The 27,632-nt window shown below is 39.0% G+C and overlaps 2 protein-coding genes and 1 long non-coding RNA gene across 3 annotated transcripts in view; all 3 read left to right on the top strand.

Moving 5' to 3' along the window:
* Nucleotides 1-13,076, top strand: part of LOC144084283 (cGMP-dependent protein kinase 1-like) — a 63,954-nt gene extending 50,878 nt beyond the window's left edge. The window contains exons 8-18 of the mRNA XM_077612548.1: nucleotides 2,568-2,633; nucleotides 4,139-4,213; nucleotides 7,531-7,627; nucleotides 7,720-7,859; nucleotides 8,038-8,127; nucleotides 8,201-8,342; nucleotides 8,408-8,571; nucleotides 8,729-8,851; nucleotides 9,850-9,912; nucleotides 10,691-10,757; nucleotides 10,842-13,076. Coding sequence (XP_077468674.1) covers nucleotides 2,568-2,633; nucleotides 4,139-4,213; nucleotides 7,531-7,627; nucleotides 7,720-7,859; nucleotides 8,038-8,127; nucleotides 8,201-8,342; nucleotides 8,408-8,571; nucleotides 8,729-8,851; nucleotides 9,850-9,912; nucleotides 10,691-10,757; nucleotides 10,842-10,940 — 1,126 coding nt within the window. The 3' untranslated portion in view covers nucleotides 10,941-13,076. The remainder of the gene's footprint in view (nucleotides 1-2,567; nucleotides 2,634-4,138; nucleotides 4,214-7,530; nucleotides 7,628-7,719; nucleotides 7,860-8,037; nucleotides 8,128-8,200; nucleotides 8,343-8,407; nucleotides 8,572-8,728; nucleotides 8,852-9,849; nucleotides 9,913-10,690; nucleotides 10,758-10,841) is intronic.
* A 1,006-nt stretch (nucleotides 13,077-14,082) lies between these two features.
* On the top strand, nucleotides 14,083-17,956 carry LOC144084645 (dickkopf-related protein 1-like). Its single transcript, XM_077613265.1, has 4 exons — nucleotides 14,083-15,968; nucleotides 16,038-16,179; nucleotides 16,254-16,370; nucleotides 16,727-17,956. Exons 1-4 carry the CDS (start codon nucleotides 15,795-15,797, stop codon nucleotides 16,993-16,995), a joined length of 702 nt encoding a protein of 233 aa, XP_077469391.1. The 5' UTR covers nucleotides 14,083-15,794; the 3' UTR covers nucleotides 16,996-17,956.
* Nucleotides 17,957-21,229: 3,273 nt separating this feature from the next.
* The window catches only part of LOC144084241 (uncharacterized), a 22,673-nt gene continuing 16,270 nt past the window's right edge, over nucleotides 21,230-27,632 (top strand). Inside the window, exons 1-2 of the long non-coding RNA XR_013303747.1 lie at nucleotides 21,230-21,380; nucleotides 25,092-25,205. This is a non-coding gene — a long non-coding RNA (uncharacterized LOC144084241). The remainder of the gene's footprint in view (nucleotides 21,381-25,091; nucleotides 25,206-27,632) is intronic.

Below are 27,632 nucleotides of genomic sequence, written 5' to 3'. Positions count from 1 at the left end.
TAACACATTGTTGATGTTGTTAGCTGCCACTCATCAAAGCTGAATGAGAAATTGCATATCTACGTGACTCATTTTCATCTTAGGAGAAATAGATAACATCTGCGTCTATACTTCTGCTTTTAGTTATTTGTTTATTTTGTTTCGTTTTCATGCAATCAGCATCTGATCTTAAGATTATTCAATAACACTTTTTCATTTATTTTTTACACAGTACCAGTTAGTTTTTCAGTACTTTTCATAAGTTATATCCATTTTTTTTCGGGAATAGTTGTCAACAAAAGCTTGTCATAGGTGAGTGATTTTCAAATAGTGGTAAATTTTGGTAAAAGTGCAGTTCTTTTGCTTGTCTCCTATGTCTGCAGTTGTCTAGAATGTACAATTACAGCTATTATTTTGCTACATATTGTTTAGACGTTGTTTTAAATTTTATTGTAATCATTTTAACTACATTATAAAAAAATGATGTGCTTTATTACACTATAGATTTAATTCAAATAATTCAATTAATTGTACAATATACATTAATACCTAGTAGCCACATTCAGAGCATCTCCATATTTCTGACCTCTATGAACTTTGACCCTTTTCTTGCTACCCACATCACTGAGCTGCCTAGAAATATAATCATTTCTCTTTAAGTGCTTTCCTTCGATACTGAAAACATTTAGTTTCTTTTTGCTGAGAGGATAACAGGCACGTCATCTTTTGTTTTGGTCTTTTTTGGCACATATGTGGCATGAATTAATAATGAGCTCTTTCCATTTCTAGAGGAAACCACTCAAGTTTTTTTAAAAGTTATTTTTCCACTTTCAAAATCACAGCTTGTGTGTTCCAATATTAATGAAAGAAGTTAGAAACAAGTTAACTTCTTGTACTTGTATTTTTTTTGCTCCAGCCATAAAAGCTAAAGCTTTAGCTTTACCGACTTTACGTTGCCCAAAAGCTTCTTGTAGAATGATACGATGCTAAATATTGGAAGTGTAAATTGTATTTGGCGTTGGAGCAATTTGATGCACCGTTAAGCTCCTCAAACTGGCAGGGAGCTGCAGTTAAGTGTGTAAAATCTTGCCAGGTGGCAATTTTACAACATTTTAAAAAGTCATTTGGGCAATCCGTGACCATGGAAATGACGTGCTTAGAAAAACTGAAAAGCTTTTAAGCTGGAATCTGTGAATGCTCATGTTCAATATCATTGACAACACTAGACGTCTAATCCATTTTGCCTTGGAGAGGAGAAGGTAAGTTTGTTGAGTCGCCCCTCACTGTCAATGACAAGACAACTCAGGCTGCCATTAATAACTGACTAATCGATTAACCCAGGGGTGTCAGACTCGGGTTGGTTCACGGGCCGCGTTAACGTCAACTCGATTTCATGTGGGCCGGATCATTTTAGATATAATATTTAGATTTTTTTTAATAAATGGATCAAAAGAACTGGATTAAAATCCCTGAATATTCAGTTTTTTATAGATCTAAAACGATGTTTACTTTAGCTTTTTTATATATTTTTAGATTTTACAAAATGATTTTTGAACTAAAAACACAGAAAAAATGATTTAAAAATTACAATTATTGATTTAAAAGGGGGGAAATAAGGAAATTTAATACACATCTATACTCTTCATTTTGATTTGATCCTAAAACATAAAGTTGGCACTCATTATTTACTTTCCCGGGCCACACAAAATGATGCGGCGGGCCAGGTTTGGCCCCCTGGCCGCCACTTTGACACGTGGATTATCCAATGATTTGTCATCTAATATTTTTATAGCCAATAAAATGTTTAGAGACATTGTTGACCTCGAAATTGTACAAATACGTTTTTTAAAGGTTATTTTTCCCCCCATTTTTATTTTGCCTGCAGATGTGAAACAGCAAACATTCTCTTTTTCTCATTTAAATTCAGTTTGTATTCATTTGACCTCACATTTTTCCGTATCCATCTTTTATTTATCTACATATTTTAATGAAACGATACCCTTTATCTAAATTGAATTGAAGACAAAGTCACCCATGCGGTCTCCTCGAGCTATTGACTGTCAAGCCTTCTTCGGCCTTCCTCCTTTTTGTGCTCACCTATCAAAACTCACCAGCTGTGACCTTTATCTGTAGAATACAAGTGGGCACAGGCACCGATCGGCGGGTTTGTGTGCGAATGTGCCAGAAAGAGGCGGAGGGTGTTGAAATGAACCCTCATTCAAATTGGCTGTCATAAGTTGAGCAGAGACATAGTGAGGGATGGAGCACACGCGCTGGAGCGCAGCCGAACCCCCCTCAAGTGTCCGAATAATCTCCTGTCGGGAAATCAGTCCGAAAGCTTGCCGAGCTTTTTAGAGACACCGTCTAATCGGCGTTTTAGTCCAGCACTTTACAATGGATCCTTGGAACACGGACTCTGAGGATTCGTGCGGTTGGAGCGATTCGGCAGAGGAAGACTGTCAATCAGATGTCGAATCGGACTTCAAATATGATCAAGTGTAATTTCTGATATTTAGACACTGCCCACCACTTTGCATTTATGGAAAGGAAAAATGTATTGTTGCTTATTGTGTTGTTTTTCTCTACAGGGAAGACATCAGGACTGCCAATGTTATTGCAGCAGAGGCGGTCACCTGCCTAGTTATTGATAGAGAGTGAGTATCAGTCTATCATTTTCTATGATGATTATTCTTGTATTTTTATTTATTATAGTTGATGTAAACTTTTTATAAGGAGTCGCCTAATTTGGTGAAATAATGCATGTGTTATTGACACTAACTCTTATCTAGCTATCATTGAGATGTTATAGTATTTACACGAGGGTTTGACTTTAAGGTCGTCGCTATGGTGCTTAGATAGAAAAGGAGAAACAAGTGGAAATATGAGGGGGGGGGAATACAAAAATATCAGCAGCCAGATTCCGTATATGGAAAAAGGAGAATAAGAGGGAGCATTAGTAAGTTGTTCTTGGCACTGTCACTAATGCTTAATTGTAAAAGGGACAACAAGAAACTTGGTAAAGAGAGAAAAAACAACCTCACTATGTATTGGTGCCCCGATTCTTAGATGGAAAAGGGAATACAAGCAGCTGGGTTGGGGGTGGAGTTCACTCTTGGTGCCCCAATTCCTGAAATTCACTATTAGCCCTTTGATTATTTAACTCATGGGCTGCGATAGATGTCCAGACCATTCCGACTGGGAGGGCTCCTAGAAATCACTCGCTGCACTGAAAAACTATGATTTCCTGCCAATTCAAATGGATTGCTCAGCTTCCGCCATCTGTGTTTTAAATACAACCCTTTTTTCCCACATCTTCAATCCTTCAAATCACGTTCGCCTCTCATTTCCCCTCCCTCTTGTCTACCGATTGTGCGTTTTGTGCCACTCTCATTTACATGTAAATGTTTTCCAAGGACGAAAGGTGTAGGAATTCACAATACGGGAATAAACCAGCAGCTTGGCTGTTTGTTGTTTTAGTGCCAGGGAGCACAACCTTATTCTTCATGTTTATTGACCCTGAAAGAAGGCCCTTATCTCAGGGAACACTTTATCCTAGAAGTGTTAAGTCATATGGTGGTAGCGAACGAAGCGGGTGAGGGGGCTATCGTCTTACCCGTGGAGTATAAAGTGGGCTCAAATGGGACTCCTTGAAGTTAAGATGGAGGGGGATGTGGCCAGCCAATCGCAGGGCAGGAGGAGACGGACAACCATTCACACTCATACCGAAGGGCAATTTAGAGTGTCCAACTAGCATACCGTGCATGTTTTGTGGATGTGGGAGGAAACCAAAGTACCCGGAGAAAAACCACTCAATTTCGGGGAGAACATGCAAACTCCAGACAGGAAGGTCTGGACCTGGGATTGAACCCTCGACCCCAGAACTGTAAGGCCGATGTGCGAACCACTCCAGCGCCCACATTTTAATATAGAAAAGAATATATTTTAAAAATGTTAATCAAATAAATGTAATAAAATGAAAATGCATTAAAAAATGAAATGCGGCCTCATAATGGCTTCGAATGACACTAAAGAGTTTTTTCTCTCGTCTGCTCATGAATATTTTATCTATAAATTACAGCACTTTTTATGACAGTCATCTGCAACTTTTACATCTTATCGTGTCACAAATTGTGTTAACATTGACTTCTTTTTGTTGTAGTTCATTTAAGCACCTGATTGGAGGCTTGGAGGACGTTTCTAACAAAGGCCACGAGGACGTCGATGCCAAAGCCAAGTAAGACATCCTGTGTCAAAGTTTTTTAAACCCCAAAATATCGTAATTAATTGTGGAGAAAAACATATGGAAACATTTTCAATGGGTTGCTTTATATTACAAAAATAAATTACACAATTGTGAAATAAATACTAAAAAAGTGAAAATCTCTACATAATTTGATTCATTAGAAAATGTGTATCAAATAGTGAAAGATTTTATGAACTACTTGAAAGCATTTTTCCTGGCTCACCAATAAAGATTTAATTCATAATAAGACCCTAAAAAATATAAGAGAATCCACAGAAAGTAATCAGAGGTAATGAAGATTTTGTCTTCACCATTTGTGACAGCAGTATGTTGAAGTTGGAGTATTGGCAGCCTGCTAGTTCAAAAAATGGATTGGACGTCTCGGCCATCAGAGCAAGCGAATCGGTTAAACTTTACATTTGCTGCATAACAACAGATGGTTGAAAAGAGAGACGAGCGAAGCAAGGACCTGTGACTCGGTATTGCCGTCGCCATGGAAACAAGGAGATATCAATACACAAGTCATAAGGCACCCTGTGTTGTGAGTCGGGCATACTGTATGTAAGCCTGGCTGCCTCTACATCAGTAAATTGGCTTCCCAAAAAATAAGAAAAGATAAACTTTCTTTAAAAAGGTATTGATGTTTATTGACATTCTAGAGTTAATGATCTTTTTCGTGATGTTGGACTTAGTCAAATGATGAATTAAAAGTAATTATTCACAACTTAAGTCAAGTTTACCCTTTATATTACATTTGACAATTTTTTTCATACTTAACCTCATAAAGGATAGTTAGTCTTTTTAAAGTTATAACTATTATAATTTGATGCTGATATTTCAAAAGATTTTCCTATTTGTAAAACGGCTTCTAAAATACAGGCTTATAAAATGTCCAATATTGTTAATATTAATGGAGCAGTGTAGCAGTGCGTCGTAATATTACGTAAAGTATGTAAAGCTATGTTTTCTTTTCCCTCTTAATTTTTTCTTGTAGTATTACAACTTGAGTGTCATAATATAATAGTTTTTCTCCTTACATTAGATAATGTAAACTCAAGTAAAGTTGCATTTGTGACATGTTGCAGGGTACAACACATCTATACATATTATATAGGGTCATTTGTTTAACTCCATAATATTATGACTTAAATGTCACATAAAATTAAGACTTTTGTCTCGTATAAAAAAAATTCCACATCACATTATTTTCCCGTAATATTACAACTTTGTTCTTGTAATATTACGACTTTAATCCCTTAGTATTATGACGTGTGACTTAAAGCTGGTAATACTTCATAATACAGACTTTGATTGGTCATGTTTCACTGAGGGCATTAGATCATTAATCCATTTGGAATGGGAGGGCAAATTAACCGACGACTTAATTAAGTACATAAATTCGTTTTAATAATCCAAGTTATGTTCATCCTGAAATATCACCTGAAAGCATAATTCTGGTAAAATTTGTGAAGCTTCCCCACCAGACAAACAATGCAAACAGACAGCAAAACACAAAGTCACTGTTGGTTCAAGTCATGTGGATTGTATTATTCCTATGACCTCATCAGTCCTTCACAGTTTTATCACCCACAGGGGCCATCTCCATCTGTGGAGTAGCATTTTGTCATGCAGCACTTTTAATAGATTTGCTGTATAAAACATTACGATGTCCTGTGGTACCTGCAAAACGTGCGATTGTAGAGAGCCAGGGGTGATTTTAGGCATCTTCCATTTACATTTTCTATTTTCTGCATGGACAATTACTATCTCTCCGGAATGCTACCAAATTGTTGCCATGGTAACTCCTAATTTTGTGTTATTGTTGTGGTATTTATGTGCTGCTGCTTATGATTTGAGTTGGATTTTATTTCCTAGATTGGTTGAAGGTGTAGGATTGCTGAAGTAAGATTCAACGTTCCCGCTGGTAGATGTCCAATCCATTTGAAATAAAAAAGGATTGGATGTCTATCGCCATCAATGGCATTCCATATTTTGATGAGTACAGTATTTTGTTTTAACGTTTGGTTTAAGGGCTGTTTTTTGTTTTGTCTTCAAGTTTTTTTTAACCACGGGGGATTGATCTAAAATTGAAGACGGTCTAGGATGGATTTGTTTGATGGATGCAGTTCATTTATCTTTGTTTTAAGGTCAGGCTTATCTACTCAAGATTTGATGTATAGCTGCGGATGCAGCAGCCAGTATCAAATTATTTGCTTTCATCTCTGAGTGCTCCTTTAACCTAAGGAATAACAAGAAGTACTCTTCCTTGCTGGAAAAGCATAAGTATGCACTCTTAAGCTTGCTCTGTAATCATCAGCTGCTCTCAGAGGTTATCAGATAAAGCTGTTTCTCTACCCTCAACATGCATATCAAGATTTATGACCAATGCTTTATGTTCTGTCGTTTTAAAACAGAGCAACGTTGCCATCTGCTGGGGAGTTGTAGAGACATTTTGATATTTTCCTCTTGGCTTTAAAACACAAGCATATCTCGTATCTGTTTGCTATTAGTGTAATTGAAATCGAGGCCTCATCCATCATCCTGACACCAAAATGAGAAACAGCTCGGCTCCTTTTCTTTAAAATTTCAATTATGATGAATAACAAATGAATACAACACATTTTGAGTGTCGAATTTCGGGGGCCACAAAGTCCACTCAGATCATATTTCTGTTATGGGTATTTCTAGTGTTTTAACTCTCAATACTGGTCTTGGTCTTGAGACCATATTTTGAGGGTCTTGTCCCAATTTCAATGACTAAAGGTCTACCTGTAAATGATTGCAACCTTCCCCAAAAACATTGGAAACATTTTGAAAATCACACATTATCTTATATCACTCTAGACTCCTAAAAGTTTTGGTCTTGGTTTTACTGCGTCCCAGACTCGGATAGTGAAGTCAAGATATTTTCCATGACGTACATGTAATTGTTGCACAAATCTCATGTAAGAGTAGATTACTAAATCCACAGATGCAGATTCTGATCTGCTGGAACATGACCTGGATTAAAAAAAATAACTTGAGAAGACCCATTGCGTGACAGGATCAACGACTGACACAATCCACAACGTGTCTCGGGTGACGGTGGATGGCTACGATTCTTATTTTGGGGCAATTTGAGGACGCGCGCCTTAATCCAACTGAAGCGTTTATACAGTCCACATCCTTGAGACAGTCCCTGCTAGATTAATCCCTTCTAATCTAAAATTTGCAAACAATTGAATGGAAAGACAAACCTGAAGGTGGATTATCCTGTGTTTTCTCATTCCTCTCATGAGTAATCCTGTCCCTTTATTTTTCAACAACAGGTATGAAGCAGAGAATGCGTTTTTCTTCAATCTCAACCTAGCTGATTTCAACATCATCGATACTCTGGGGGTCGGTGGTTTTGGTCGTGTGGAGCTGGCAAGTGTTTTGTTTTTGTTTTTTTCCTGAATGATACAAATAATGGTGATGAATGCTAATTCCGCTTGTCTTTTGTTTGTCATCTCTCTCAGGTTCAGCTCAAGAGCGATGAGAACAAAACCTTCGCCATGAAAATCCTTAAAAAGCGGCACATTGTCGACACCAGGCAACAGGAGCACATCCGCTCCGAGAAACTCATCATGCAGGAGGCCCATTCTGATTTCATTGTTAGGTATATAAAGCTCTCCATATTTCAGTACCAATGACAACGATAAAAGTCCAATCTGTCTGGAAAAAGAAGTTCCGGAAGTGTATATTAATAATAGAGCTGTCTATGGTACTGAAACGTTATCATTTGTTCAATTATTTGAATGTTTGCATGCCACCATCATATGACTATGCGTTTACAGACTTTATAGAACATTCAAGGACAGCAAGTACCTCTACATGCTAATGGAAGCCTGCTTAGGAGGAGAACTGTGGACCATTCTTCGAGACCGGTATGCAATAAACGCATAGTTTTCTTAGTTTGATGTACTTGACTCACAGAGCTTTCACTCTCAATGTTTTCAGAGGTTCATTCGAGGATTCGACGACCAGGTTTTACACGGGGTGCGTGGTAGAGGCCTTTGCGTATCTCCATTCCAAAGGCATCATCTACCGAGACCTCAAACCAGAGAACCTTATACTGGATCACAGGGGTTACGCCAAACTGGTAAGGATAGCACCTGATGTTCCTTCTCCCTCATTCTTTCCACAAACTCAGTGTTTTTCTGCTAGGTGGACTTTGGTTTTGCCAAGAAAATCGGCTTTGGGAAGAAAACGTGGACTTTCTGTGGGACGCCTGAGTACGTGGCACCGGAGATCATCTTGAACAAAGGCCACGACATCTCCGCTGATTACTGGTCCCTTGGGATCCTTATGTTTGAGCTCCTGACTGGCAGGTAATACCACCTGACGACAAGAGAGACAATCGTCATGCAAAACAGAGGCGCAATTGTCATCTTTTGTCCCGGCGAAACCGAATCACGGCATCCGAGACAAAAAGAGTCTTTTGAAGTCGTTGGATGTTGATTTTGATTCTGTTCGTCTCTTCCTTAGCCCTCCTTTCTCTGGCCCTGATCCAATGAAGACGTACAACATCATCCTGAGAGGCATCGACATGATCGAATTCCCAAAGAAAATCACCAAAAATGCTGCCAACTTAATCAAAAAGCTATGCAGGTGAGTCCTTGGCGTTGACTAGACCTAGCCGTTAAATCCATTTATAATTAAGTCATTTCCTTTTTTTATTGCGGATGATTAAAAATATTCATCATTGGGTTTGTCGCTGTGGTTTTGCCAAAATGAAAGATAGCAAATAAAATAGATTATGCGTTGACTTAGTTTCTTTGTGCTGTTACTACTATGTATTTGGGGGCTGACAGAACAGACGGGGAGGGAAAAATGTATTTAACCCTTTCATGCACAAAATATGAAAATCAAATCCCAATTGTTTTTATTTGTGTTCTTATTACTTTTCATAGAGTACAAAACCACTATTGAATAGCTGTTCATTGTAGTGATTGCTATATCTAAAAAGCTTAAGAAATACGTTTTTGCACTTTTATTTTTAAATTTAATATTAGTATGGCCTACAGGACATAAAAATGCAATCTCCACAGATGTCAATAGTAAATTATCTCTTAACTATCAATCATTATTTTTATATTTTATAAATAAAAAAAATGGGGCACATTGGCCTCACAGGGGGGGACCTGGGTTCAAATCCAGGTCGGTCCATCTGTGGAGTTTGCATATTCTCCCCGGACGTGCGTGGGTTTCCTCTGGGTACTCTGGTTCCCTCCCACATTCAAAAGACATGCATGGTAGGCTGATTGGACACTCTAAATTGCCCCTGGTTATGGGTCTGAGTGTGCATAGTTGTCCGTCTCCTTGTGCCCTGCGATCGGCTGACCACCGATTCAGGGAGTCAGCTGGGATAGGCACCAGCACCCCCCGCAACCCCAATGAGGATAAAGCGGTTCAGAAAATGAGACGATAAAATGAACAAAAGCAGAAAATATATTCTGGTTACAGCTCCCAATAACACCTTAAACCTAATTTGTATTTTGTTTCAAAAGCTGTATTTACAAATTATAAATGTCATTTTTAGGTCATATTGCCCTGCCCTCGCTTTGACTCTGCATTTATTTCATTGCATTGATTCATTGCTTTCACAGGGACAATCCTTCGGAACGACTGGGAAACTTGAAAAATGGTGTCAAGGACATCCAAAAGCACAAGTAAGCACAAAAATCACTTCAGCTCTTTGGTTAATCTTGTGATTATATTACCTTATATGTGGGACTACAAATTCTACCTCGAGGGTGACTAGAATGTGTCAGGCCAACAGCATAGTGCAAATGCTTTGCAAAAACTAAAATAATCATGTACGCAAATACTAGTCATAAGACACCCCAATTTCCCACAACACCATTGCAAATTGGCCAAAGCTCGAACACAAATAGCCGCAAAACAAATGCAAAAAGGCATATCATAAATGCAAAAAGACAACCCAAAAGTAGACTAAATTCCACGGAAGTAGACATTTGGACTTCAATTGGGGCGGGAGTATTATTCCTAACGTTGCTGCCGCGCAAAGGAATATGGATCTATCATATTGAGTGATCTTATTCTTGACTTATTGGTCTTGGGAATAAAAGTGCGTAGAGCTTGAAAAAGGAAATTTGCTCACAAATTTATACCCTGGTATATATTGTGTTCGTGCTTTGGCCAATTTGTGTTTGTGTTGGGTTTGTGTTGTGGCAATTGGGGTTTGTGTCATGACTGTTTGTATTTGTGCGGGGCTACTTGAATTGTGCTTTTTTTTTATTTTGCAAGGCGATTAAAATTGGCATTAGTCTTATGGCGATTTAAATTGGTGATTTTTTTTCTCTTTGCAAAGTATTTAGGCTATGCAGTTTTCCGGCCAGTGTACCACTTAGTATAACGATGAAAAGTAAGATGAAAATACGTAGATATATTTTAAATTCTTAAACCTGTTTGCCTTTGAACTTGTAGGTGGTTTGAGGGCTTTAACTGGGAGGGCTTGAAGAAGGGAACTCTGACACCACCTATCATCCCCAACGTAAGTTCCAAACTCTGTCTTTGTATTCCCTCTATATGTGCGCACAGCGTTCAAATAACACATTTCACTATTCTTCACGATCAGGTCACATCTGCAGTCGACACGAGTAACTTTGACAGCTTTCCAGAAGACAACGAAGACCCGCCTCCAGACGACAATTCCGGTTGGGATGTCGATTTCTGAAATTTCTCCCTGGAGAAGCCCCCCAAAAACTTATACAGCTGATGGTACGGTATTTACAAAAACGCGGATATGAAGCAGAAGTACATGTAACGGACTGATGGTTCGCCTGACTGGGTCACCGATATGCCTTTATTTCACTGTGGCCCCGGAACAAGCATTTATAGCGGACAGCTGTAGCACACGTCAACGCTCCAAAGCAGACAAAGTGCAGGGATACGCGCGCAAACATGGCCAACTACCGGCCGGCTTTCCTGCGTGGCGTTGCAGTGAATTTGTTTCTTTTACTCAGTTGTTTTTTGGATTAAAAAAAAAAGTGTGTGAAATATCTAATGTTGTGTTGCGATCATCCTGCTCGCTTCTTCTGTTGTACAACAAGTGCTCTCGACTTACCTGAATGTCACCAATGGCCGCATTTACATACAGCAGTAGTGCATATTTTAAAGGAGACATATTATGCAACATAAAAAACAACAACTTTCACAACTAAAAAGTTTTGTAGCTGCAGAAATATGTCACAAAATGGCGACTAAACATTGTTTTTCAAACAAACAATGCTTGACTTAACTCTAAATGAAGCACCTCTCCTTATTTGAATGCAGTTGATTGGTACCATGATACTACCAAATGGCACCAAATCCTTATATATACACACACATACATATATATGTATGTGTATATATGTGTGTATGTATGTGTATATGTATATATACATACATATATATCTATTTTATTTTTATTTTTAATTATCGAAAAAATTGGGCAGAAATCGTTGAATGCAGGGGTGTAAGACAGTGAGTAGACGTGGCAGTAAAACAGGTCAAAATGCAGACAATTTTTTTCACTATTCCCCAACATAAGGAGTCTGGGCACTGATAGTGACTTTTATGTGTGTTTTAATGATGAAAATCCCTGTCAAATTCTCACATCTACTGCCACCAATGCCACTGAAACATGATTACTAACTGCCAAATCCTAGTTTCAAAATTCTAATTAATATGTCCCCTTTAAGGTGTATTGTGAGCAGACAAAAAGCACAAACGTGCATGCAGTCAAAGGAAGAGGACTGTCCAAGTGCCCTGTTTTAGATGTCAGCTGACACATGTGAAATAACCAGATTTCCATGAGGTAATGTGTCGTCCATTATGCACTCCTAATTCCGGTTCTTTTCAAAATCACTAAATATTCTGTTTATCGTCACATCAGGTTGTACAGCTCTAACTGTGAACACGGTCTCAATGTCTTTGACCTTTTTGTGGTCATGAATGCACAACAGCACCTGTTATGCATTCATGACCACAAAAAGACCCTGTGACACGACAGTAACGATTTTCTTTTCCTTTCTTTTTGTACAGTAATTTCTTTCATGTGATTGGTTTTCATTCTTGGTACTACTGGATATTCTATTTTGTGCGGAGATTTTTTTTGTCTTTTCTTCCATGACATCTGCATGATTTGAAGGCAGTCACTTGTCATGTCCCACGTATAGATAACATAAAATGTCAGTGCCTTAAATCAACGGCATACAAAACATCGTCGCAAGGCCTTTTTGATGCTGCATGAACGCGCACACCTTAAACTTCCACCTCATCCTAAACACCTTTTCTTCATCTAAGAAATATCAGATGCAACTGCAATGACATGCTTTTCACATTAATATTAAACCACACACATGTAAGCAGGAATGATTTGCAGTTGTAAACTTGATTTTTTTTGTAATATTTGTTAGTCCATACATGACATCAAGGAAAGAAACAGAATGGCAGACTGAAGTATTTATTATTTTTTTTTTCATACTGTATAATCACCTTCATTAAAAGGATCAAGTGGAATACAAGAGCCAGGCCATTTGATCTAAGATAAAACAAAAGTTGTGTTAATTTATTATTGTTCAATTTAAATTAAAATGGAACAGATATGTGAGTGGACTCATACATTTGGACTATTTTTGAAATGTATGTTTTGGTGATATTTGCCTTGTGTTATCGTTTTGTTGCTGTAAATTAATTTTGCCAAGTGCCACATGTATGAAATTTGGGGATTATAGAGAAAAAAATCTGTGTTGGTGTTTTTATTGATAAAAACTAAACTTCCACCCTTATTTGGAGGGCTAACGAATAAAAAATACTATAAATTGAATTTAAGTGTCTGTTAACTCATTGACGGCCAATGACAGTGATAAAAGACACATAGCTGCTTTAAGAGTGAACTGTTTTTTAACTTTGGGATATTATCAAAAAAAAAAACAAAGCCCAGGAAACTAATCAATAAACTTGCTACTGTTCCAAACATTTATTTTTAATAAATGTATAGACTTAAGCTCACAGTGATTGACATCCAATCCATTTCAACGCAGAGGGCTGACAGCGATTGAACTTTCACTGCCCGCCCAACAGTCAAAATGGAATGGACATCTATCACTGTCAATGGCACTGAAATATGTAGATTCAATGCCAGTCATCCCAATGGCAGTGAATGAGTTTATTAGTCTCCAGGGGGGCCAGTGGGTTTTGCGGAAACGGCGGACTGAAGACCCTAAATTAGGCCTAGTGACACTCAGTCTCCCTGTTGGCCAAATTCAACAATTTTTAAGTAATATTTGTTGTAAATGTAAGTAAATTGAAAAAAAACTGAAAGATCATATATTCTCTTGTGATTTCCCAAATCTGTTTTCTTTCAAAAGGGGTGTATTTCAAATATTTTATGTTCCTATTTAAATCGGTCAAATGCACCGTTTTAATGATGACATTCATCAAGTAGCCACAAGAGGGCGGTAAAACGCAACTTTTCCCCCTTATCGTACCAGCATCCTCCTATCATCCTTTGAAAAGCTCTCCGGCTTTGATAACGACCCAAAATCTGATATCACTCCCTTATCGGTGAGGTAAAGTCTCGAATTCCCCAAATCAAGATTTTAGCCGAACAAACTGTGTCGTTTTCTGAGGTGACAAAAGGTTAACACGCCATGGAGATCAAAGACCAAAGAAGACGCTTCAAAGGAAACCACAAGCAGTCAAAAAAAGTGGAGATAAAAGCATGACTTCAAACGCTATACGGCAATTAAACTCCATCAAATGATTGGACGTCATTTGAAGCGCATCTTCGTGTTTACCGGTCGCCTCAATGACTGTCCCAACGTGGCCGCGTCTTTGATTTCATGCTCGCTTTGATCAATTTTAGGCAAATTTCCTATCAAATACACACTTTTTTGAACCCAGGGTTCGGCAAGGATGAACCCAAAGAAGTGGCGACGCTTGTCCTTTCATCTCCAAAGTGTCAGTCAAGCCTGAAAGGACTCGCCACGGAAGTCTATTAATTCGGTAAACTTTTCACACCCCTTAATGGTCTTCTTGCATATCCTACACATTGATGTCCCACCAGGCGGGAGGAGGTGGCAATTGTTAGAGGGGGATAATTGCAGCCCCCCACCCGCCACTTGAGCAAACAAGGGGATCAAATGAAGAGTTAATCGACGTGAGTGACTTCAGAAGAAGCTTGAATGTCAAAGAATTACTTGGAGTTCCACTACAGATGAAATCAAAGGTTGAATTACCTAAAGGGATGACGACGACACAACTCAATAACTTGTTTTCTGATTATATTTTAAGTCAGTGGTAACAAGAGTAAGGAATATTTACTGACTGCTCTTCAATTTTAAGCATCGTAGCAGTATTGCCAGCTGCTCCCAGTCCAAATGGATTGGACATCTATCACCGTCAATGGCAGTCAATAACTTGAAGGTAACGCACAAGGAGAAACATGCAAACTGACCAAACGCCATTGGGAAATTGGTCAATTTAAGACTTGATCCAGATACATTCCAGTCAAAACAGATTGGACGTCTATAGGCGGCAATGATAGCCATTTAAAAAATAAATAAATATATAAATGATGTTCCTTGTGAGTGCGACGGGGGAGAGCTATCGTCCAATCAGCATCCATATATTTCCACGGGAAAAAAATATCGACTGAATCTTGCCCAGATTGATGTATAATATTTGCATAGTGGAAATAAAAAAACAATCAACATGTTCATAGGTTTGGTCAGTGGTTATTTGACAGGTTTACGGTGTGGTCAAAGTAAAAACTGCGTAAAAACATGTTTTTAAAGAAACTTGTTGGCTTTACGTGACCAATTGTTGCCATTGAGTTACATAATATGAAAACATGTTTATATTAAAGAATGAATAAAATCTTCCAATTTGTATTCATATGTTGTCCAATATTATATCTGCATTTAAACCTTATTTACACTATCCCTTTTATAAAACCAATATTTGTGCTAAACCACGACTGCGTTGTTCTAAAACGATCTTTTTCATTTGTATCTTTCGTTTACGAATGTAAATTCTAATTAATTTGATATATTTCCGTCTATTCTTGTATTTCATCCCATAGATTTGATGTTTATTACTGTCAGGGGCAGTCGAATGATGTCACAACTTAGCCATTGATAGCAATAGTTGTCCAATAATAAATCTTAATAATAATAGTATAATAATTTTAAGTTTATGTCAAACTTACATGTGCTTTCTACTTTGAAAAGTCAACATCTCCAATCCTGCATGGCCCCCTCCCCCCTCCCCAGACAGACTTAACAGGTCATTATCACTGACCAAACAAACTTGCGTGTAAACAGATTTGAGCGTTGCCCCCTTTTTGTTTCCATCTTTCTTTATGTGTGTGAGGGGTGGAGTAGGGTAACGAAGGGGGGGCTTTGTTGTCTGACTGGAGGGGGCGGGCATAGCAACAGGTCGTCGCCTATAAAAGCATGGAGCGGACATTCGGGCGACACTGCAGACGTCCCCGACACGCGCTTCACACACGCAGAAACGTCACTTACCAGCGGATTTAAAGATGTTAACGCGCCGCTTCCTCCCGGTAATGCTGTCCTTGCTCGGATACGTTCACGCCGGTCCGGTTCTACTTACCTCCAACTCCATCAAAAACTTCGAACCGGTCAGCCCGAGTCCGCACACCCCACAAGCGGGCGGTGCGGGACACCGAGCGTCGGTGCAAGACACCTTGCAGGTAGACCTTTTTTATTGATTGATTTTTTTCACACGATTATGTTTGTTTTTAACTCAATTGCATTCAAAGATGAACGTCTGCGCTGACGATGATGAATGTGGCGGGGAGGAATTCTGCAACGACGTCCGAGGTGTTTGCCAGGCGTGCCGCAAAAACCGTAAACGATGCGGGAGGGACGCCATGTGTTGCGCCGGAAGTCGCTGCAGCAACGGTAAAATAAAAGAGGGAAACGAGACAAATGTAGACGTGCTCTTGCAAATATATATTAAAACAAATTTTCCGCAGGTGTATGTCAGACTAATGAGGTAGATACTCTGGATGTTAAGGCTTGGCACTTGCACAAGAACAACACGATGGAGCTTAAGAGGACAGTCACTTCACTCCAAGCACACACTGTAAAAGGTAAGCAACAAGTTCTCAGTCTTATTTTTCAATTTTTACTTAATGGCTACCATTGAGGGTGATGGATGCCCACTTCATTTGAAGTGGGAGGGCTGGCAGCAAAAGAATGAATTATGAGTTTAAAAAAAATGTGTTCTTCCTCTGGGCAAGATGCACCTTCCCACTTATTACTTTATTTCTAGTGGATGTCCAATCCATTTTAACTGGATTTGTTTCTTCGCTACCACCCCTCCCTCTCCAAGTGGGTTTGACGTCTAGTGTCATGACTGATTTGATGCAGATTTTCCACCTTTTTGGCGAAAAAGAATTACAATTCCAAATCAATTCTTCTAATGTTTGTCGTTTCTCCTTTCAAGGTCAAGAAGGCGACACGTGCCTGCGATCGTCGGACTGTCGGGAGGGTCTTTGCTGCGCCCGCCACTTCTGGTCGCGCATCTGCAAGCCAGTGCTGAGTGAGGGCCAGGTGTGCACGCGCCACCGCCGCAAGGGCACTCACGGCCTGGAGCTCTTCCAGCGCTGCGACTGTGGCGACGGCCTGGCGTGCCGGCCCGAGCGGGGCCAGCGGAAGCGCCGCGCCGCCGCCAAGGCGTCCGCCCGCAACCTGCACACCTGTCAGAGACGCTGACGTACGCGTGCCGACACCCAAGACTCTGTTTCCTGCCTGCGCAGCGCCAGGAAGCCCGTACACGCTTCCTGGGAAAAGTGATACACCTGCGGAGATGATGGACTGATCACGTTGCCTGCGAACGGACAAGGGGGATGCGGTGGGGGGAGTCAGTGGACAGCGGGTCGTGGCAGGGCTGTTTTTTGTTTCTGTTTTTATGGAACTTGAAACCTTGATTATTGCAGTAAATTACTGTATTGTAAATGAAGGCAGGGGAACCGAACACAATTTGCCATGCTGAAATTAAGATAATGAATGAGAAAAGTCCCATGTTTAGTAAATCTGTGCTACAAAATTTATTTTTTTAACACTAAATCATCAAAATGCAGCTGCAAAAATATTTGGTTATGAAAAAATGTTGTCCTGCATAATTGAGCACTGGAAAATTTGATTGCATCATCGTCTTGGGACTTGATTGCTTCTTCCTAGTTACCTGGATTTTGCAATGCATTTCTGGAGAATTGGATATTATATTTTACTTGCAGTTGAATTTCAAAGCAAAAAAACTCAATTTTACACATTAATATTCCAATAGTGCATATTTACTTCCCCAGCCTGGTCCCCTTTATTTATTCTTGCAGTCACACTATAAAAATAATAACTTTTTGGCTCCAACCAACTTGTGGAAAAAGCTTCCATCCCGGCTTATTCTACATTTTGGGGGTTTGATACATTTTTTTTCAATGAAGTTTCACATTTCATGCTCAGAATTTGTTCCCACCATCCAAACACAAATCCAGCAATGTATAAAAATGATGCCTCACCCCTGTTTGTAAATACTAGTAGTGTGGGGGTGGCACTTAATTGAGCATTGGCATCAACACCAGTATTGTGTGAGCAGTGTAAATATGTTACATATTGTTAAAAAGGAAAATGTTCTATGGAGAATGTGAAGGTTTTATTAAACACTACTCTTGATCAACACTCTTGTTGCTGACCTATTTATTAAAGCAGTTGGAGGTGCCAACGTTTTGGGGGATTGTGGAACAATTACCATGGATGTTGTTGTTAAAGGCATCGCGCCATTTCTCCCCAAATCTTGCGAGCCAGCGGATGGTTGGAATACTTTGGCTGTGTGTGCCGCACCAACTCATTACCCGCAAATGACTGTGATATGCACACACTGAGCAAAAAATGCAACTTTTAATGAGGATTTACTGGAGCACCCCCAGCCGGCGTGCCACATCCTGCTATGGAAGGGGGGGCATGTCATTAGATGAACATTAAAAACAAGACAGGGTGCTGACATATCAAATGCTAAGAGTAGAGAAGTAATAACAAAGTATGGGCTGATTCTTGGTGAGAGCAAGACTTTGGTGTCTCTGGCTAGTTTGTAATTAGAAGATGCAGCAAATTGTCGTTTACGTGTTTTGGTGTTATTTGCTTCCCAGCACCAGCGTTTTCCAGTCTTCCTAGCCCGCCAATGATTTTGTGCTAACTGCCCAAATACACCTTGGTATCTGTAATTAGAGCTGTTTAGATGACACGTTAGCTGCCAAATTGCTGCATTTTCATGTCACGTGATAAGAAGAGAGATAGATACTAGTCAAGCGTTGAATCTACAGAAAAAAGTGGGTGAATCGGGAAAAAACTAACTATTGGCACCTAATGCCTTAGATGGGGGTGCCCAACTCTGGCCCTCGGGGGCCCTTATCCAGTCTGTTTTCCGTGTCTCCCTCCACCAAAACACTTGAATCAAATAATCAGGATCGTGATCAAGCTTATGGACAGCTTGCTAATCAGTTCATCGTTTAATTTAGGTGTAGGTAGAGGAAAATAAACAGGATAGGGGCCCTCGAGGAACGGAGTTGGGCACCCCTGCCTTACAAAAATCAAGATGAGGGAAAAAACACAATTATCAGTACTATAATTCCTTAGGTGAAAAAGAGGGAAAATGGGGTAAAAGAGGGAAAAAACAATGGTGCCAGCTGCTCTCAGTCCAAATGGTTTGGTCGTCTGTTGCCGTCAATGACTGTAAATAATGTTGCGCATTGTCAGCACTACAATATGGCATGCAATCCTTTTTGTGAGGGTCCTGGGATCTGTGTGTGCGAGTGTGTCATCATTAACTAACCTCAGACAAGCACAAGCCACAGGCATGTTGTGTGTGTAACAGTGTGTGTATGAGAGATGTTGCATTAATGGGGAGGGGCAACAAGAACAATAAGAGGCAAGCACGCAAGCATGTGTCTGCTTGGCCATATGCTCAAGGTTGAAGCTCCGTGGATGCCCTTGATGGAAATTGACGGCCAATTTATTTGAAATGGAAGGTTTGGCAGCGAATGAATTGGACATTGATCTCTGTCAATGGCAGCAAATGATTGGAGCGCCATTCCCATCCACTGACACACAGACGATTGTGTGAGTAATTCCAAGTTCTCCAGATTAGAGCTCAATAGCACGCAGAATTCCCACAATTATCCTACATAAAACCCGTCAACCGCCCCTAATCATGCATTTTATTGGCTTAGGATGATTAGGACCTGTCTGGTGTATACTACAGTGCGATAACACTTAATTGGGCCATAAAATTCCACAGCGCTCCTGTTTACACCGCAGCCAATTTTTTTCTTCTAACAATAACTCTTCACTCCTGCTGGAGTGCCAGGAATAGCTGTCAACATTATTATAAGTTTGATGGACATCTTAAAATTGAGTCTACAGACCCAGGACCAAATTTGTCCAACATTAAATATACTATACATGGATGGGTAATTAGATAAATCATTAAATCTGTTCTGAAATATTTTTTGTGTGTTTTTTGTATGTACACATTTATTTTAGGCAGCCCAGTGACCAAGTGGTTAGTGCGTCGACCTCACTGTCCTGGGGTCGTGGGTTCGATCCCAGTTCGAGCCTCATTGTGTGGAGTTTGCATGTTCTCCCCAGGCTTGTGTGGGTTTTCTCCAAGTACTCTGATGTCCGATCCATATGGACATGGGAGAATGTTCATTTGCCGTCAAACCTCGCAGTTCAAATGGATTGGACGCTGACAACCGATAAACTCACTTCACTTCACAATTGTCCATGCCCTCCCGATCCAATTGGATAGGACATCTATTGCCGTCAATGGCACTGAAACATGACAGCCCTTCGAGTTAAAATGATCTGATGTAACATTGAATGAGTTAATCACATTTCCATTCATTCCAACAGGGAAAGGCTTTTTGAAAAATCATTTATTTTATATGACAATGTAATTGTATCATTATTTATTCATTCATCTTCCGTACCGCGCCCACTCGTAAGGGTTGCATCTTCCCACCAACAATATGCGAGTTGTTTGTTCCAAACTATTCTAATAAAAACATCAGACAGGCATGGAGTGTGCACATTTACCAGGCACAGCAAAGATCCAGCTGGAAGGAGGGGGATTCTAGTGAGAGCTCGGACAGCGGCCAGAGCTGGCCGGGCTCCCGGCTGCTGTGTAAAGTCTGCTTGGGCCGCAACCGCATTGCGCAAAGCCGCTTGACACATATCATTTACTCATTTTTCAAATCAATGCTGGAAAGGGAAGGCAACACTGTTATACACAGGATTATATAACATAGGATCAGCTGTTTGAATTAGGAGTGCCCTATATATATATATATATATATATATATATATATATATATATATATATATATATATATATATATATATATATATATATATACATATTTATTTATATATATTTGTCAGAGGAGTTTGATGATAAAGCTGTTGATGCGGATAGATGTCTAATCCATTTGATTGATCCAAATGAATTGGGCATGTATCACCTTCAATACCTATGAATTCATTGCTTTTATTCATTCATTTTTCCAGTACAGTCAAACTTTATGATTTTTTTTCTGGTTTTGGATATTCATTGTCAATTTTTTTCCTCACTTTCCAAATACAACATAATTTTTTAAAGGATAATTGTTGACATTTTGAAAAAAAAATCACACTTGTTCTTATTTTAAATATAAATGCATTGATTTTCAATTCAAGATTCAAGTTATATATATTTTTTTAATATGTCACTTTGATACATGTTTCACCCATTTTGTTTTTCTCCATCTAAAATTGTGATAAATTTTAGTTCAAACTTCTCATTGCCATCAACACAGTCAGGGATTGGTTTTGTTAAGTTTTTTTTTTCCCCTGTGTGATGTGTCCATGTGATTGCCCAATGAGTTCACCTGTCATCTCCCCGCCCCTAGTGCATTTCCTGCTTGCTGCCTCTAGTGAGACCCAGGTGTTTCTGATTGTCTAGTCAAACATTTTCTGTCTATTCAAACCCTGCATGTTTGTTATTCCTCACTGGATGGTCTGCATTGTTATGCCAAAGTCCTGTGATCCTCATTTCTCCACATCAGGTTTGATTTCCTTACTTGATTTCAAAGTCACCAAAGTTTTTGTTAACTAACTCCACTTGCTTCCCCACGTTTGGGTCCTACTATGCATTCACCACTCTGCTAAATCAAGGCAAACACATTTACATATTTTTCATTCCTTCTTGTTTCAGTAACCTAATATACACTAAGTAAAACTACCAAAGTAAATGCAATGAAATATGTATGTATTGTTACCTAATTTGATTACAATGTATAAATCTGCAGTTTTTATATGTGCTGATCTTTTAACTCACTGGCTGCCATTTATGGCAATATACGTCCAATCAATTTGAACTGGGAGGAATAAAACTATACTCCCCACCCTCTTCCCCTAGTTTAAATGGATTTGGACATCTTGGAGCGATTTACTCCGTTCAATTCACAGTGGAAGCACAATTAAACACAACATGATTGGATGCCTATTCCTGTCAATGGCATGAAAAAGCGATCCAAAGTGATTTTTGCCATCACCAATAATCGATGTACCCATTGTTCTACTCCCTGTAGTTGTTTTGGGCCACTTGCCACCCCCCCTCATTTGGCCTCTACTCCCTTTTCTCCTTTATTGTCAGCTTTTTTCCTCATCCCGCCTTTCCAAAACACTTTAAACCCACCAAAGGAAAATGGCCGTCAATCTCATCTCTTTTGCAAAGGTGGAGTCACCGACCGGGAGAATGACAAGGAGGTGGTCCACCCCTTTGATCTCCCCCGGGGGGGCAAATGGCTTTGGGATTGTCTGGCGAGTGGCGGGGGGTCATATCAAAAGTGGTTTATCTTCAGAGGCGCATTAGTACACTATCTAAATGTTGATTTGTTCACACCGACATCTGAGGAACACCTAAATGAGGTGAGAAAAGGAAACTCCCACTCTATGCAAATGGCATCAATGGTCAAGTTCACATCTCTTTAATGGTATAATGTTGGGATTTTTTCTTTTGTTTTTCTTGCGAGACCCCGCTGTTAAGAGCCGGTAACTTTTAAAGGCCGCATTGTAAATACAAATGAACAGTAGTAAAAGGCATTTGTTGAGTAGGTCAAGGTAGATATTTTAGGGAATCATGAAAAGGATCAGAAAACCAAATGCAGGCCGGAAAATGAAAGTATGAATGTACTTAAGAACTCCCCTAACACTTTTAATGTATACTTAAAGAAAAAAAATCTAAATTGCAGCGGCATTTGTTTAAAATTAAAATGTAAATAAATGAATGAATGAACTAATAATAAAAAAAGAATAAGACACTGAATTGCAAAGGTCTTTGTACATTTCCATTTACAAAATGTTTTTATTTTTGCGTTGATTCTAAAGACATATTTTAAAATAGACAGTCAATCAATTACCCTTTGATTGATAAAAAAAATCGAATTAATTTTTAACACAGGAAAATGAATAGTTGTACATTAATTTAAAACTACAAGGAAAAGACTAATATTTTGGGATGTCTTTTTAAACGGATGAAAAAAATGGATACATTTTAATCATCGATGTAATCAACCATTATAATTGTAAAGTAGCAGAGTTAATCATTTCAAGTGACTATTGATTCAAAAATCTATTTCCTTTAAATCTATTTTTGAAGGACCGACCCTGATTGGATGCACCCTTTACCACAAAAGCAGGGAAAAAAGCCTCTGAGGTTTGGCGCTCCGTGTGTGTTCCTCCTTCGACGTGGGTGGGAAACATCGTCCACAGGCGCACAAAGACGAATAAATCTCCAACGTGTCTTGAAATGCAAAGAGTTAAACAATAACATGGAGAAATTACTTGATTTATGACTAAATGACATCACAGACATTAAATGATAAACACCGTCCAACGCCATAGATTCTGCTGAATTGGCTTGAAGAGATGATTATATGTTGATCATTGATGCATAGTATTTCCAGACATCAATAGAAACAATCTAGCATACATGTGTGATAGTGTTTCTATGTTTATTCTCATTATTATTTTACTCCTAATCTAAATCACTTAAACTTATGAACTGTGCTTAACTTAATTTGAGTAAATAAATAAAATATTTTGTGTGCAAAATATCAAAGCATCAGTTTACTAAAATTCAATATATCTTAGATCAGGGGTGTCAGACTCAGGTTGGTTCGCGGGCCGCTTTAACGTCAACTGGATTTCACATGGGCCAGACCATTTTAGATATAATATTTAGATTTTTTTTAATAAATGGATTAAAAGCCCTGAATATTCAGTTTTTTATAGATCTAAAACAATGTTTATTTTAGCTTTTTTAAAATATATTTTTAGATTTGACAAAATGATTTTTGAACTAAAAACACAGAAAAAAATGATTAAAAAATTACAATTATTGATTTAAAAGGGGGAAAATCAGGAAATTTAATATACATCGATACTCTTCATTTGAATTTGTTTTTTAAAACAGAAATTCGGTACTCATCATTTACTTTCCCGGGTCACACAAAATCATGTGGCGGGCCAGATTTGGCCCCCGGGCCGCCACTTTGACACGTGTCTTAGATGATGGTTCAATGCAATCAATGGTGATGGAAGTCCATTTTAATTACTAGGTTGATCGCTTGCCCCAATCAAAATGCATTAGATTTAAGTAAAGAGTGTCAGTATAAAAATTACAATTGACATGATAATTATGATAGAAAAGTGAAGAATAAGTTGATTTATCATACTGGTTGCTGTTAAAGCAACAAATATAATCCTTTTTATGGTAGTTTGTTGTCATTTTAAGAGTCAACGTTTTACTGTTTCTCTTTTTTTTTCACGGTAACCACAGCAGCCACTTTTCTATCATAAATTTGATGTGCGTAGTCTTCTTTTATAGTGTAAAATGAATATTAATAAAAATGTGCAACAAATACACAAGCAGTTTTCCGTCTTTGTTTGCTTTGGCAAAGGGATCCGTCATCCCATATGAAACGACCACATGGCGCAAATTAGCCTTCCTGGTCTCCGCTGACTCTGTACAAGGCTGATTAGCATTCTTTTCTGATAAAATGAGCATGGCTAAATCATCAGGAAGCGATGCGGAGAGCCGATAGGAGCTTCGCCGAGCATCTCGGACTCCTCGGCGAGTGTGGAGTCGCTTAGATCCGACATAACCCCACTCGATCTCGTCTAATCTGCGCTTAAATTATCTTCAAAACTAGAGCTTTAGCCCGGCGGACACAGGCCTTATCATTCATCGATTATGTCTCTGAGATGAAAGGGGAACACCGCCTTTTCTTTGTGCCCATATGGAAGCATTTGTCGGACAGATGGGTTATTGGACAAGGTCAAAGCCATTTGGTAATGGGGACGGTCACACTAACATCACTTAAATATTATCGGGTAGTCTTAGAAAACATGTTTTTACAGCTCAGCTTCTTCTCGTCATTCCCGCAGACGTTGCGCGCGGTTTCTAGCAGCCTCATCACTTGGCCGCAAAGATGTCAGCCATTTTGATTGCAGCCAAAGGGGGGTCGGTGATTAGCCTTACAGCCGCACGGCAGTTGATTTTGGTTTTCTGCCGAGTCAGCGTCGCAACGAGCGCGTGTTGACAAATTGAAAATAGTGCAAATAAAATGGAAATAAATTGCAGGCGGTAGTAAAACGTTATGGATTGTGAATCTAATGAGCAGGGCTGCGGTTTTACTCGCACGAGGATGGAACAAATCAAGACTTTACCCACTCGCACTCTTTTCTCATTCTCTTTTTTTTCGAATTTGCAGAGATAAAGATTCACGAGCATCTGGAGACATTTTCAGATGGAATGGAATGAGTGAGGAAGCAGAACAATAACGACAATCATCGCACCTTCCGGTACATTGACATTATACTTTTTGGTGAGTATCAATTCAATGTAAATGGTTTGAAGAAACAGTTGGCAACAATTTAAGTTTAATACAGTAAGCCAACAACCTAAATTTGAAGTATATTAAATTTGTCTATAAACTAAGGGTGTGTAATGGTCTGAGAATACGTACTTTACTGCAAAATTCAGGCACGGAAACAGTTTTATTTGCACATGGGCACCAGAAGATGGCAGCGAAGCAACATAAACAACCCATTTTTTTCCTGCTGATTTTTTTCTATTCTTTAATTAGCCATAAAAAAGCCAGATATTTTTTCTTTTTTTCTTTTTTCTTTCCCCAAGTAAGAAACCTTAATAGTTAGCTTTGGATGAAAAAATCCTTTTTAAAAATTCCAGCAGTGTCAATGGCAGTGAAGCACCCCAAAATTGTGACTCAAATAGCAAATCATGAACGTTGACCTCCATTTTTATTCGTCTATTTTTAATTATTAAAAAATAACGCAAAAATTTATTTCAAATTTTACTTTAAAAAAAATCCATACAGGTGCTTCCAGTCGTTTTCCAAACAAGGCCGTCTGCAAAACCCGCATTCCCAAACTCTACAGAGCAATTAACGCCTGTGTAGCAATGGTTTGAGGCCCACAGCCCAGTTTTTTTGTAGAGTGAGGGGGGTGTAATTGAGTGCAAAGACGTCCAAGTGTTGCCACAAGGGAACATTTGAAACATCTTTTTTTTCTTGTTGTTGTTGTGCCCGTAATTTACCAAAACGTAGCTCCCGTAATGTAATCACGAGCATGCATCATTCTCTTGGCGTGCTCAGGTTGTTTTGGAACCACTTTTTTTCCCACAGGGCGAAATTAAAAAAGCAAAACAGTCATCCATTTGATTTAAAAAAATTATAATAATTATATAAGAAATAATGTGGGACTGCAGTCATATGACAGGTGTTGTAAAAGTTATGATTAATTTTTCCATATTTAATGCACAATTCCCATGATACAGTTCAGTATCCTGAGTCTCAGCCTCCAATTTTGTAAAGGCGTGTGTTTGCAACAGCGCTCAGTGTTTTGCAGAATGTGTCAAGACGATATTGGCGAGCCAGCTAGAACAACCCTTGCGACATGGCTAATTTTATGGCCGTCATGAGTCATTGAATGTCACTCCCACAAGAAATAACTTGGATGTAAACTAAAAGGACAGCATAGACCACATAGTGGTTAGCATTTGACCTGAATATAATGGCTGTAAAAGTCTGAAATAAAAATATCTACTCTATTGTGTCATTTTAGTTCACTTTTAACCTCTGATACTAGTCAAAACACGTTATTGTGATATATTGGACCTGTTTTCTAATCACGTACTGATTGAACTATTACTGTCAGTAAGTTGATGAGTGCTTTTGTTATATTTTCCCCTTTCATCCACCATCTTGCTTTCCATTATGCACCCAAGGAATCGCCTCATTGATAGTTTTCTTATATTTTTCCACTTACCCACCCTTTTTATGACCCTTTTCCACTAAGCAACCGTTGATGGTGACTTTGTTTCTTTCCCTTTGTTTTTTTCTCTTATAAACATTCACGTTAGAAATTGGGGGGTCGATAGAGGGGTAATTTTTTTATGTTTGTTTTGATAGGGAGTGTCTGTTTTTTGTCCCTTCATCGTTGCACTTGATTTTCCTTTTCCACCTATGGAATTGGAGTGCAACTTGTATTTTCATCCCTCATAAAGCACTTTTCCCTTTTCCACTAAATAAACTAGGACGCTGATCGTGTACCCCAATCCACCTCCTTGTTTTCCCTTTTCCTCGTATGTAATCAAGGCACTCATAGGGAATTTGTCACCCCCCAACAGATATACTTGTTTTCCTTTTTCTTCCTATGGAATTAGGGTGCCAATAGTGAGTTTGTTTTTCCCTCACATGTATCCTCTTCTATCTTCCATTAATGGCAGCACATAAGTTAACACTTTCCCAGCCAATGAGAATGATCCGATGTATTTAAAGTGGGAGGATTGGCTGAAATTCTCATCTTTCAATGCCATGTCTTATTCCCCCCCTCCTGCCAGTCAAAATACATTGGATATCCAGCACCGTCAAAGGCTGCCAATGAGTCGATGTCATTCAAAGCCAAAAACCTGTTCAATGCCACTCTGCAATGTTTCAACCCTCAACTATGATTTATTTTGGCATTTTTCTCACACAATTTTTTGAGGCCAAAGTAATTTAATTTCTAGTTTCACTTTCCAACTCGCAGTTGGCTTCTCTTTTCCACTCTGATTTCCTGAAAACCGACATTCCCGTCACTCCACTTACTCATCCGAGATGGAGACGCTTTGAGGAATGCGCATCCTTCCTGACATTACAAGACTCTTTATCAACTAACAGGAGCAGAAGGAGGGATAATAAGGCTCTTTGTGACCTCTTATCTGACAGGATATGAAGCAACTCACAAAATAG

Source organism: Stigmatopora argus, chromosome 11 (genome assembly GCF_051989625.1).
Source record: "Stigmatopora argus isolate UIUO_Sarg chromosome 11, RoL_Sarg_1.0, whole genome shotgun sequence".
Classification (NCBI taxonomy): Eukaryota; Metazoa; Chordata; class Actinopteri; order Syngnathiformes; family Syngnathidae; genus Stigmatopora; species Stigmatopora argus.
The sequence above is the reverse complement of the archived record's forward strand: the minus strand, read 5'-3'. Positions and strand labels throughout refer to the sequence as shown.